The following is a 13,798-nucleotide window of genomic DNA, read 5'->3' on the forward strand; positions in this document are numbered from 1 at the left end:
TGTATTAACCAGGATTACTTTGTGGTTTAGACTTTGGGAAAAAAAATTCAAAAGCCTTGTGTGACTCAGAAGCTTGGGAGAATATCTCTATTAGAGAGCATCTCTGAACTGGAACAGTGTGGGTGTTTATAGACATTCTTTACAGAAGCTATGTCTCAAGCTATAATCATTCTACTTTTTGTATTTCGCTACTCAATGCATATATACATATAGACAATAATACTGCCTTGTAAACCTCATGCAGAACAAATTACATGAAATAAGATTAAAGATGTTCCATCTTATAGATAATTCTGTAATTTCTTACATCTGTAAATGAGAATGAAAACTGGAATGGTTCAAAAGTTATTCAAAATTATTCTTTTTGAAAGTATAGGAAAGTCAGCTTGACTTCCAGTAATGGTGAAGAAATGTTATTATTTTCTAATGTAACACAAAATGTGGATGTCTGTGCTTGTGCACATCTGTAGTGGGAGAGGATGCAGTGAACCAAATACATCACTCGTTATAAAACCAGCAAAACTACTAAGTAAAATCTTCATATGAAGCAAAACAATGTATGCATCAAAAGAAAGAGAAAGCAGAGAAGCAGAGACACTGAAGAAAAAAAGATACTCAGTTTAATTCTGAGTCACTGGAAAATATATCTTCTGGAAACATCAAAAATCAACATGTTCCTGTAGCAACGTATTGCTCAGAAGAAGCGGTATTTGCTGATGGGAAACTGTTTCATGAAACATTTTCCAACCAGCTCTAGCACAAATACAGCCAATTGTCATTGTGCGGGAAAGTGAAGAATATACTTTATTTTAGGTTCAATTCCAGCAGTGTAAAAGAAAGTGGCCTCTTTAATCGAAGTCTTTGAGTCGAAGGAGTGGCGGTGAGGAACATTGCCCTTAATGGGACATAAGCCCTGATGGGCGCCTGCCCTGCTCCTGACCTTGGGTGAGCAAAAGTGCTGTTATGAAATCCCACTCAGTCAAATGGTTGCATTTTTTTTCTTTTTATTTTATTTTTCTTTTTCTTTTATTTTTCTTTTATTTTTATTTTTTTCCTTTTCCTTTTCCCTTTCCTTTTCCTTTTCCTTGTTTGTTTTTTACAGACAAACTCATAACATCAAATAATGATTAAACTGCCAAGTTTCTGCATGATCAGAGCTGATAATTGCTTTCTCATTTCATTTATTTATTTATTCATAACAAGTGGGAAAAACACTGGCAACTGCCAGCTAGAGCAGAACTTTGCTACAGCTGCCCACCTGATTTTTTTTTTTTTTTTCCCTAGTGTTTTAAGAATTGATCCATCCCACTGGCATTTCTGTATGTTTGCTGTAATTTAGCTATATGAGGATACTGTATGAAGATGATTCTGGCTTTGTGGGGCTCATGTGAATTCGGAGAGAAATGGTCATTGGCACACCTTGATGGCTAGGCTGTGTGTGTGGCAGGGGAGCTGACAGCATTTACGGTGGGTCTTTCACTGCACAGTTGGAGAGAAAGTTTTTGCCCAGATTGACAAAGAGCCTCAAAACAGAGAGAATTTACCTATGAGAATATCTGCCTTTGAAGTCAATTTGGTCTTCCAAGCTCTTAATTAAATAGAAAAACTGCAGCAAGCCAGGATGCTTTGCAGGAGCAGTGGGGTGGCCCTGCTGTGGTGACCCAGGTGCTCATTTGGAGGGGTCCGCTTGTGGCTTTCCTCAGCCAGGGCGGCCCAGAGGGCAGCTCTGACAGGGAAAAGGCCAAGAACTGCTGTGGTGTGGCTGGTCATGCATTGCAGGGTCACAGCAACCTTTTTACCCCAATTTGGGAAGGCTTCACAGCAGGTGTGATGAATGGCAGCGAGACCCACTTTATGGCGCTGTAATGCAGCACCCAGAGCCAGGCACAAACAGCTGCGAGGTGCTCTAACATTATTTGCTGCAATCTACACATTTCCTAATAAAGCAAGAAAAAAAAAATAGACTAATTTCACCCCTTTGGAGGGACCTTGGCAAGCCTCAAGCCTTTCCTCATTAGCAGTCCATCTGAAGCCCCCAGAATTTGCTGGATTAATAGGACAGAGCTATTAGCATCGGCGAGCAGCAATAAGCTCCAAAAAATATGTTCACCTGCTGAAGTTAGCAGAGTGACAAGCAGTTTAAGACACTACTTGAAAATTCAAATTCTGCCTGTCTTTTTACCATCCAAATCTTCCAGCTTGTCACCTTGCTAAGGTTGTGGGCTGGATTTTAGCTCAGACAGGGTAATGTAGTAGGAGTTAAACCTTGTAACTTCTTTCCTCCACTCTGCATCAACGTCTGTCTCCTACTTCTCTCTGCTAGAAGCAGGAACACAAAAAAGTAGTTCTAGCTCAGCCAGAGCTAGATTTTTATCAGCTCATTTTAGTCAATAAAGAAAGAAGTCAATCACTCTTGGAAAATAGCACATTCCAGGCCTGTATATACCAGGCCAGTACAATCGCAGAATAAATCAATAACCACATTAATCAATACGATGTAAACTGCTGATCTCTGTGGATAAATTGTACCTGTGTAAGAAGGCTTTCAAATAAATTCCAAACCCACTCAAACTGCATAGGCTTTAAATCTACTAAGGGCAGTGGGACAAGTGAAAGATTTGTGTTGTTTCTCTTTAAAATCTCTGGGAGAGCAGGGCTGCAGAATAATGCAATTAAACCACGCTAGCAGTGCTCACACAATCTCACACAAAATTCACTCCATGGCGCATGGAGAGCTGCAGGAAATGTCCCTCAGCTCAGACCTGCCAGCCCCAGGGGACTCCTCATCAGGCATTATCCCAAGAGGGAAGGCTGGGCTGGGTGTCAGGGGTGTGCAGAGGAGGGACACTGAGCTGCAGCTTGATTCTTTTACAGCCCCACAGCTGTAGGACGTTTGCTCCCCCAGCAGGCACTCAATTTTATTTTATTAAAAAAACAAAAACATCTCTCTCTCTCTCTTTTTTTTTTTTTTTTTTTTTTTTTAGAGACCATGGAGACGTTGCTCAGAAGGGAAAACCTGGGTCACACCAACAGCCTCTAGCAGAGCATGAGCTGGAGCCAGGCAGCACAGCGATGAGCCAGTGCCTTGCCTATCCTGGCCCATCCACACTGTCTGTGGAAGTCTGTAAGTACAAAATGTCTAGGGACTTGAACACGCCTTGTGACAAACTTGCAAGGGGCTTTCCTGGTAGCCCTTTGTGTGTCAGAATTATTCCAGTTCATTCTCTAAGGATAAATGTTTGGAGACATTTTTCAGTACAGAAAAATATTGTCGTACATAGAATAGGTTAAGCAAAGAAATGATACATAACGGCATTATTAATATGGCATTATAATTGCTACATTAGACCTATTTTCAAGTACTAAGTGCTAGAAACTGATAAAAGGAAGTTCATATTAAATAAATAAATAAATAAAACTAAAAGATTGAAGCCATTTAGAGGCCTTTATTATACCATGCTGTCAAAATGTCCAAGTGACCTTTTCTACATGGTAAATTTCTCCAAGAAAGACTTTATACAAGCTATTTTAATAGCACTGTTCCTCTGCCTCCCCTTTCCTTTCCTCCCCGCCCCCCCAAAAAAGAAAAAAACTAGTTTTTGTTTAGATAATAGTCAGAGCAAGAGAAATGCCAGATCCTTATACACACGCTGAAGATGACCAGAGGCATTATATACCAAGCCTTTGCAACCTTGTGTACATTTTTTTTTAGGTAGAGGGATATTTCTGAATGCCTATGTATGAATGTGCAAATGCAAATGTGAAAGAATGGCATTCTTTGATATTTTTCATCCACATGAATCCCTGGGTAAGTGGCAGCACTCCAGCAATCCACTTGCAGTGGCAGAAGACAGCACACAGACATCATCTCAGCCTGACGGCTGGGGTAGGCTGAACCACTCCTTGGGATAAATAATGCAAAGACTGCGAGGCTCTGCTCATTTCCATACCGCCTGTGCTCGGAAGTTCTCACCATCCTTGTAGCAGAATTTCAGTAGTCCACTGCAAATATTTCCATACCTCAAACCACATACACCCAAAGGCTATAGCATGGCTGCATCCACACAGACCCTTGCAAGCTATCCAAAGTTCAAGGTAACTGACATTCAGTAGCGATGAGATGCCAGTTATGGTGCCTTGGAAATGTAGGAGTGGAGGAAAGGCATCAGAGATATTCAGGGTAAGGCAAGATCTGCTCCCGCTTTTGCCCAGGGAAGAGCAAAGAGCAGCTGGATGTGTGAATTGAAAGCTGAATGGATGAAACCTGTGGGGGCGGAAGGAGGGAGGCAGCGCTCCCAGCCATCGGCCCACAGCAGCCCCACGCCTGCCAAAGCCTCTCTGAGCAGATTAATTCTTGCTTTCACACAGCAAATCATTGTGGGAAATTCTCTGTGACTGCAGTATAGTCAGATATTAATAAAAATCTTTCTTTGCTTTTGCAATGTATTTATACGTAAGTGTGATTTAGAGCTCTGTGTCAAGTCCTCGCTAGCGCCGCATACCAATGACCTGCACAAAACACAGGGTGCTTCTGCACATCAGGGTAATGCTGATTTAGGGGCTGGTGCAATAGCACATGTGGGCCATTTTATTTATTTTTTTTGGCATTCATATTCAAAAATTGCTCTATAAAGAGGGGGGAGGCATTAAAGAAAGCTTAAATGATCTTAAGTCACAATGAAACATTGCATTTGGAACTAAATGAAACATTTGGATAGACTAAAAATTGCTTTTTTTCAGGGAGAAATATTTTGTTGATGTATTAAATTTAAAATGAAAATCTCTGACTGTGACTGGTTTTAGATATTTCTACTTTGCTTAGGTCATCAAAATAAAATAGGCATTACTCTTCCAGCTGTTGGAAAACTTAGCCTTGTCTGTGATTTGGTCCCGTGCTCTGAAATGTGGTTCCCAGTACTAGGCACCTCTAGGTGGGGTTGTTTTTTTGTCTTTCCTTTCCATTTTTCATTGTTTTCACTTTGAATTCTGGTTTGGGGAGCGAGGTTATTTTCCTTTTTTTTTTTTTTTTTCCTGCAATGAGTGACAAAATTCTTTTTGCTTTTTTTTTTTTTTTCATGAAAGCTGTCAGTCATCTGAACCCTTGCTATTTCAGCACCAGATGTGTTAATAATATTTTCTAAAGACATTAAATTAAATGATTAGAGTTGGCCACCTGGCCTTTCCTACAGCATTCTGCAGTTTGACTACTCCAGCTTGACTCAGACATCATTTTGACTTAGTGAAACATCAAAAAAATATGGGGGCGTTAAAGAGGAGGAGGAGAGGTCTCCACAATTTAGAGAACTTAATTTATTTAGGGAGAGTAGGGGGCTATCATCATATCTTTGTTTAAATGTATTATTCTTAAGACTCCTTAGAAGTTGTGATTTAAGGCATTCTACTCTGGTTTGAGTTTTTCAATGCTAGACAAATCTACTTTAAGAAGCACAGCAGCAGAACAAAATAGTGAATTAGATCAATTTAAGTTCTGTTTGCTGAAGTAAACATCTCCTAAGGGAAAGAATGAAAAGATTGTTTGCTAAAGTTGCACGTCTCACTTGTTTTTAGTAGCTATGGTGCCAAACATTTGACTCCTGCATGCAGAGGAGAGGAGAGCACTTGGCCACAATGGAGGAGCAAAGCTGAATGATGGACCCTGTCCACCTGGTGGCTCGAGGCAGAGGAAACATATAGTGACATATAACGACCATTGATTATCACCCTGATGTTGGTCCATCCTGTGTGTGTGCCTGCACATATAGCTCGACTGGCAGTCCCAAGGCAAAGTAGTCACTTGGAAATCCACTTGTGCTTCAGCTCTAAGGAAGTTCAACGAGAGAATAGCTTTGCTCAATTAGCAACCTTCCTATTCTTAGGGTTTTCCCTCACTTAAAAAGGGTTTCTCCCATGGGAATGACAGAACAAAGGTAAGGTAGAAATTATGAAGTTAAACACGGGAGAATTGAAGAGACTAATCTGAAAAACATCTTCTACAGAGAGAAAAGCACCTTGTAATGAACATTAGTCATGTATACAGAAATGAAAACAAATGTGAAGAAATATTTAATTGTTTATTGTCACTGCAAGGAAAAATGTTTTTACTTCATTAGGGCATTATCAAGATTTTAAATACCATATCCACTTCTTTCTAAACTGTTCTCTTCTGTTGAAAGCTATGTTAAACCTCTTCCTAATAACTCTTGTGATTAGCATCTTTGTAGAAATCCCAGAGGACAGGCTTCTAAAAGTGGCATTATATTTCTAGAGCCTCCCTGTAATTAAGCATCTATCAGGCCTTCTATTCAGCTGCATATGACTGCTCACAAGAAAATCTTTCTTTGCTGGAATGAAAAGAGCTGTTTTGTTTAAACTTAGTGAAAGGATCACATTTATGTTATAAAATATAAGAATATTAGATTCAGTTTAACTGAAACAAAATGTACCCATTGCGTACTAGATACAAAAATTCTGTAAGTGAATTGCAATGGCAGTGACAAGTTGCTCTTAGAGACCTGCTGGGATGCAATGATGCAAAAACCTCTGTTAGAGCTCCACCAGAGGGGTCATCTCTTTGAAAAACATTGTTGAATTCAGTATAAGGATTATTAAATATCACCAGATGTGAGTAATATTTGCCCAAGTTTCTACAATAATTTCTTTAGTCTCTGTAGCCACAAGAATATGAAACACATACTCTTTTGGCTTTGATAGCATCAAAAGAAAAAGCAAACGTTTAACAGTGGGTACAATTCCTAGCGAAACACGTAGTCCTAGGGATTCAATATCCTTTTCATTCTCTGGAGTGCTTAAATCAAAATTGAACATTGTTTCATAAAGCATGCTCTTGCTATGTTTTTATTATTTATGATTTCATTTTATATCTGAGTGTGTGGAGTTCTCCCAGGAAGGCAAGCACATGAGTCCTGTCAGTAACCTCAGGTATTGAAGTATTGGTAACTTCCTATATAACTCCCCATTCTAAGACTCTTGTTGCCTACTTGGGTCCTATAGCCATGGACAAGAAATGTGTTTTATTACACTCTTTGGAGAATTATCATGCATAGATGAAACTACTTTGCTTATTGGTGTGCTTACACAATGCCATCTCCATTAGAGCCCTTCTCAAATGGAGAGAAAGGGAGGAACTTCATTAGATTGTGGTACCAAATGGTTACAAAGGTGAGATTACACATCTTTGACAGTGTTGAAAAGAAAATTTACTTCAGAATAAAGTGGGAATGAAAAAGATCACATCACTACTAGGGGATCTTTTCATCCCCTAGTATGATATGAGACAACAAATACCTTTTATAGGATGTTGTTAAAATACACAGCAGTGTGACTTCGCATTTTGAGCTATATCTATTGACTTGAAAGCCATGCTCACTCTGGTGTTTCATTTAACATTCTAATAACTCAATAGATTGAAGGATTTAATTAGATGCTTTTATTTATATTTCAAGATGATGAAAATCAATGGTCTTCTCATTTACCTTCACACCTAGCCCAAAGATGAATCTACACTTCCAGGCTACAGCAAAGAATAACAATACCAGCTGAGAGAGTAACTGAACCTGCTGGAAGACAGATGTATTTCAATCTCCCCTTAAAAAAAGGTATTCAGCATCTCTGCTATCTTTGTTAATCAGAACAGTCTTCACAAGACACAGTCCTTTAAAATGTATTTGAGAATATGTATCTCAAATTATAAAAGGTACTGTCCCATTTGTTCAAGGCTTGCTGATGCCACTGAAAGCTTCTCTATTGAATTCAATGGCTTTGGATTGGTCCATACGACTCCTTTTATTTAGGTTTCCCTTTTCAGAAGAAAATAGTGTGGTACATTTCATATTATGCATTCTATGTTGTTCCCTGTAATACAAAAAAAAGAAAAAAAAAGTGAAAAAAATAAACAAATAGCTTTCATTTAATTGAAAGTTTGTTGTTGTTGTTGTTGTTTTGAACAGGTTACAATGAAGAACATGAGATAAATAATGTCCACATCCCAACTAATCTCAAGTCTTTACTCAGTTACAACATCTTGGCACAGGTCTTTCACATCTGTTATACCATTACACTGGAGTTTCAGTAAGAATTACTGTTTTAAAAAAATTGAGATCAGTCTCCTAACGATCTCAAGTTATATTTGGCACCACCCCATTTAATTAATGCATATACATTTATCCATGAATTTCAAAGCTTTTTTTTAAATGTATGTAGTATTGATATTTACATTTTCTCAGCAGTATTGATATTTGTTTTCTTAGTAGTGTACAATCTCTGTCCCCCCCCCAATCCCCCCGCCAAGTCCCCAGTGCCCACTATTTTTCTTTATTGGAAATGTTCATTCTGGTAAAGTATTAAGATAAAATCTACAGACAGTTTACTTTTAAAAGTCCGTGGCAGAACATTGCTTTAATCATCAAGGGAGAGAGTACTTAAGGACAAAACTCAACAGCAGGATCCCAGATGTCAATGTATAGTGCACTCTTTGGGACAAATTTATTTCTCCAGAGCTTAAACCTGTAAAGACATAAGCATAAAAAATCTCTGACATAAGTAAATGTCTGTCCAAATATGTATTTCTATGCAGTCTAGCATAACAGTATACTTTGTTAAACTTTCAAAATGAAACATTATCCACAAAGGTTATTTCTATTTATTCATTTTCAAGTTGCAGCAGCAATCCCAGGGAGTACGGTTTTGAATCATGTTCTCAGTCTCTACATGAATAGCTGCTTTCAGGAGGGTTTTGGTTAGTTTGTTACAAAACTGTGCTGCATTTTGCATGGATAATAACGTATTCATGCAAGCAGAGACCAGACCCTGGGTACCCACACCTCAGCCATGGAGCAGAGCTGAGAGGCTCTGTCTTGGCATATGCAGCAGCTCCAGATCTGATTAAAATTTGTGGTGAATCTGAAAGCTGCAGGTTTAACTTCAGCTAGAAAGCTTATTTCTCTGTCCTTCCCAAAGCATTCCAGGCCAGGGCTCATGGAGACGTACATTAAAGATTAAGATCACACATGGGTGTTGGGAAATTGTTTCTCCACTAATGAACATGATAAAACCAGAGACTAATCTATTTTCATCCAGTATTACAAAGCAATGAGAGGGAAGTCAGTACGGTAACAAAACGTCTGTTAATCCTTTGTACTTAGAGGCACACGCATTTCTTATTATGCAATAATATTCAGAGAAGGATAAAAATTCTCACATACTTGATATTTTTGGAATCCTAATTTCCTCACTGCTGCTGCCATCCCCACCGTCACTGACTGTTCTTATTTCGATGAGATAATCTTCTTCAAATGGCACCAGAAGTTCAGCTGAAGTGTTGTTTGTCTCCAGTATATGAGTTTTGCTGTGTCTGTTTTGTCTGTACAAAATCTAAATAAAAAGGGGTTAGGAAACAAGAGTTACCTCATTTATTTAAGTTTTAATGGATTTTTTTAAATGGCTGAGAATACTTTCTGTCATGTCCCAAACTTTTCAGAATTCTATCAGCACCCTGCAGAGTATTAAATACCATTAGAAAAACATTTTTGCAAGTTGAAGAAAGGACAGAAATTCGGATAGTAGCACCTGGGTTTCCACTTAGGAAGCACATTTCTGCAACTAAATTTGAGGGATTCAGGAACTGCTTGTGTATGGGTCTTTTCACTAAAGTATCTCTGGGCCATGGTGCGGACTGGCCACCCTGGCCCCATGCCCAAGTGCTCTGGGGAGTCTGGGTGGGGATCCTGCAGGCTACGGCTTTGTCCTCCAAGAAGCCTTTCTTCCTTGCTAGCAATCTCGTGAAAACAAACTTTTAATATATTTATGCTAAAAAGAGCAACTGAAGAGCAAAGCAGAAAGAGAGTTAACAGGGATCATACAATAAATACGCAGTGAGCACTTAAAGCACTCTTTCCACATCAAAATGTAATAGGAAAGTGTAGCCTGGAAGCAGGTATGTTAGACACAAAGGAAAAGAGCTTAATAGACTAGTTTTAATGTTTTTCCCAGTGTGTGGAGCTACTCAAGCACACTCACTAGAATCTAAAAGGATATGATCTCAAGAAAGATTACAAGGTAGATTTTTTAATATTTTTTTTTCTGTCCTTTTCCTCCCTGGGCATAAATAACTCTGCATAGACACTAAAATGCTGAGCAATGCAAGGATCTTGATCCTAGGAACCTTTCCTCATGTAAGTGCTCTCCACAACCTTTTTACCATCCTTCATGAATAAAAAAGTCTTTCCTGAAGTCTGTCGGGGTCAGAAGCACTGCAAACAAACTTTAAACTAAATTTTACTTTCCTTAAAAAATGGATTTATAGAAGCGCTTTTTACTTCACTCACATTGATCTTTATGTGAGTGTCTTCCTATCTATTTTCAAAGATACATTTATGAATTGTCAGAGAGTGAGGACTTTCAAATGTATTTTATGCCTCTTTAATTCTTAAGAGACTGTTCTCTATTTCTTACAAATGTGTGAAGCTCTTGTCAAAAAAGATGTGAATGCAAGAATCTGATACAAGTAAGATTACAAGGGAAATGGGACGAGTCCCAAAACTCCAGAAAAGTCACCTTTTTCCAGGTAATGAATAGTCACATTTCAACAAGTCACTTTTTGCCCTTTTATTATAAACAATGTGCATGATTAATGAGATAAAGCAATGACTTACTTTGTAGCCTAACACTTCTGATTCATTCTCCATTGTTTTTACGTGCTCCCAGTTCAAGCAGATTTTGGAATTTGTCAGTTTCCAGGCGATATTTGCCGGGGGTTGACTCGGTGCTTTAAAAAACAGATGATGATAATCACAAGATACAACTAAATATTAATTTGCATAGTGTAATTGAATGAGCCGCTGACATGGAAGTAGCAAATGCATGGCTGATTCAAGTCTAAAAGAGTAAAAAATATTTTCCAGTCCATCATTGCTCTCATATTACTCAGAATAAAGATCTATTCATAGCACAAAACCACTTACTGTGAGAGTTCATTTTGGAAATTAGGAAAAGCCTGACAATGTCTGACAGTTCAAGTTACATTTGATAGATTTTGCTTAAGCACTGTGTTGTTTCTATCTATATTGTAATGGACTAGAGAATGTTTTGCTGCATGGATTTCAGGGGAAAAAAAAAAAAAAAAAGCTAAAACTAAGAGCAGAATACAAAAGGCTATATTTTCATCAGCCATGAGTGCAGGTTACAAAGAGTTACACATTAAAGTCTCCATGTGATCCATCATGAAACATTGCAGGATTTTATAAATTCTCAGCATAATAGGCCGCGAGTAGATTTTCAAAGGCTTTTTATGCCTAAGTGCCAGGACTTTGAAAATTTGCCTACAAGTGACAGAAATTGAATCCTGTGAGAACATGTGAAGTTGAAACTGTGCCTTTGAGCTAATGCTGTCTCATATTTAGAACAACACATTATCTCCATCTCCATGGTGTGTCCTACTGGACCCTGCCTGGGAGGACAGTGCTGGAGGTATTAAAGGAAATAGGGACTTGAATAGAATTAAGAAAAGACAGGAGATAGCTGGAGAAATAGGGCTTCTGGGTTGTGAGTATCCCAGACCTGACTTTAAAATGTTAAACTTCTGGGATACTTCATTTCTCCCTGCAGTTTCTATATATTGATGATTAGCATACATAGCTAAGAAGGCACTGTTGATTTGGTAATACAGCATAATCTATTTAATTTCCTACAGAGAAAGAATAAATTGATTGTGTCTCTTATATTTGTCTGCTTCCTGACTGTGAAGAAGCTTAATCCATCCTGCTGGTAGGGAAAGTTAGTTAGTGGGCCACCCAGGTGAACCTAAGCAGGTATCCTTCCAGGAGCCATAAGTCAGTGCTGGATAAATATTCATTTTTGAAGGTGTTTACATATATTCATATGCCTAAAACCACATATTTACTTTTTTTTTTTTTTTTTTAAAAAAAAAAAAAACTGCCTTGCTGCTTTCAGCAAATTTTCAGCCTTTTAACATAGCACTTAAAACCATCTTAATTCATAGACCTTGGGCTGAAAAAACACCACTGTGTGACTTCCTAAGCAAAATTATCTGGTTTTCCTCTATACACCAGGAGCCAGAATAGTCAGCACTGGATAGCATTTTTGGCCCTTGCCAACACAACATAAATGATTCTATGAAGCAAAACACAGTGAACCATTCCTTAGATCTAAGATGACTGATCCTTTCCTCAACTAACTTATTAGAATCAACATTGTCAAGAACAATTCATAGAACAATTCAAAAGTATGCGTTTAAGTTTATTAATTTAATGAAGTTACTCTCATGTTGTAGGTGACACATTTTTTGTTGTTCTACTGAGCCTAAGTTTATACTTGTAACTTATTTCAAATTTCTTCTGTTGAGATATATATTTGTAAAGAAAAAGAAAAAGTGATGAAATCTCTGAAAACCATGACATATAAATAAAGAAACAGAAGAGCTGAGCCTCATAACTGTTTTTAGTGGGAGCAGTATGCTCAAGGAAGGAGGACATCATTTCTACTTTCCTAAGTAGTAAACTCAAACCAGAACATCAACTTAGACCTTAAATTGATCTTAGACAAGTAAGCTTCAATCAGAATTGCTCCTATTTGGCAGAAGGCCTATTTTAGTTTTGAGTTTTGCTTAGTCTTTACAATAATGCCATGTACAGAATGTTTTAGGAATCTTTGGCAATGAGTACAAAGACAGATCTATTAGCTTGAAGCTAAAGCTCCCACTGTAGATATACATTGTTTATATTCTCTTGATGTATTACCTCTTCCCATATCGAAAGTGCCTGCATCTTTCAGAAATGAGAGCTTAAAAATTTAATATATGTTTTAAAATATTAAATGGGTTATTTGGACTTTAATTTTTAAATGAACCATTAGCACCATCCTGAGTTTGACAGAAGATGAAGACAATGTAAAGCAAAAGCAAATTCATTCCCTATATGTCCTGTCTCTTGACTGCTGTGTCTTTATTTTTTCTGTCATACAAATATACATACAAATATAGAGAATGATTTCCAGAGATTAGTTCCTTTTCCATTAGAAAGTTGTCTGTGAGAAGAACTTAGGGCATATGGGTACATAGCGGATTACCAGAATTTTCTATTTTATGATTATTTTGCTCTTAGTGAGCATTTACTTTACAGGTTCAATCATGTAGAACAGTGCTCAGCACTTCCCTATTATCTTGGAGTATGGCCCCTTGTAAGCATAGGTTTCGTGAAGTTGTTTCTCAGGAGTAGAGTAGCATACGTTTTTACTTCTAATTGCAGGAAATTTAAACAATTACTGACTAAATAATATTTATGAGAATGTCTCACATATGCTACCGTCTGTACTGCACAATTTAGAGATTTTAGAGAAGCATTTTGAGAATTTAAGTTTTTTTTTATTATTTTATTTTCCTTTTTTTAAAAAAAAAAAAAAAAAAGAAAGAAAGAAAGCCATATTCCCGTACCCAAATCTGTGGTTTGACCTGTGGAATATCTTTCCCTTATTGACTCTGCATCTCATTTGAAATCTCCTGAAAGCAAGTGCCACACTGCTGCAATTCAAAAGGAAATCCTTCCTAATGGTCACTACACTGGAGGAACACAAATACCTCTGTTATCCAGTTTTGCAAGCGTAGAGAATTACCTTAGCACATACACATAACAAACCTAGAACCTCTCCTATGAAGACAGGCTGAGGGGGTTGGGGTTGTTCAGTCTGGAGAAGAGATGGCTCTGGAGAGACCCTACAGTGGCGTTCCAGTATCTAGAGGGGGCTCACAGTCCGAGTAAACTCAGTG

The 13,798-nt window shown here is 37.9% G+C and overlaps 1 protein-coding gene across 15 annotated transcripts in view; it reads right to left on the reverse strand.

Annotated features, from left to right (window-relative positions):
• Positions 1–3,603: 3,603 nt before the first annotated feature.
• LOC101794429 (contactin-6) overlaps positions 3,604–13,798 on the reverse strand; it is a 145,655-nt gene continuing 135,460 nt past the window's right edge. For all 15 annotated transcript variants that reach the window (XM_072044321.1, XM_072044318.1, XM_072044320.1 and 12 more), the window contains 4 exons: positions 10,671–10,783; positions 9,222–9,390; positions 8,388–8,523; positions 3,604–7,872 (listed from right to left, as the gene is read on the reverse strand). In XM_072044321.1, the coding sequence (XP_071900422.1) occupies positions 8,423–8,523; positions 9,222–9,390; positions 10,671–10,783 (383 nt within the window). In that variant the 3' untranslated portion in view covers positions 3,604–7,872; positions 8,388–8,422. The remainder of the gene's footprint in view (positions 7,873–8,387; positions 8,524–9,221; positions 9,391–10,670; positions 10,784–13,798) is intronic.

This window comes from Anas platyrhynchos, chromosome 13 (assembly GCF_047663525.1).
Source record: "Anas platyrhynchos isolate ZD024472 breed Pekin duck chromosome 13, IASCAAS_PekinDuck_T2T, whole genome shotgun sequence".
NCBI classification, from domain to species: domain Eukaryota; kingdom Metazoa; phylum Chordata; class Aves; order Anseriformes; family Anatidae; genus Anas; species Anas platyrhynchos.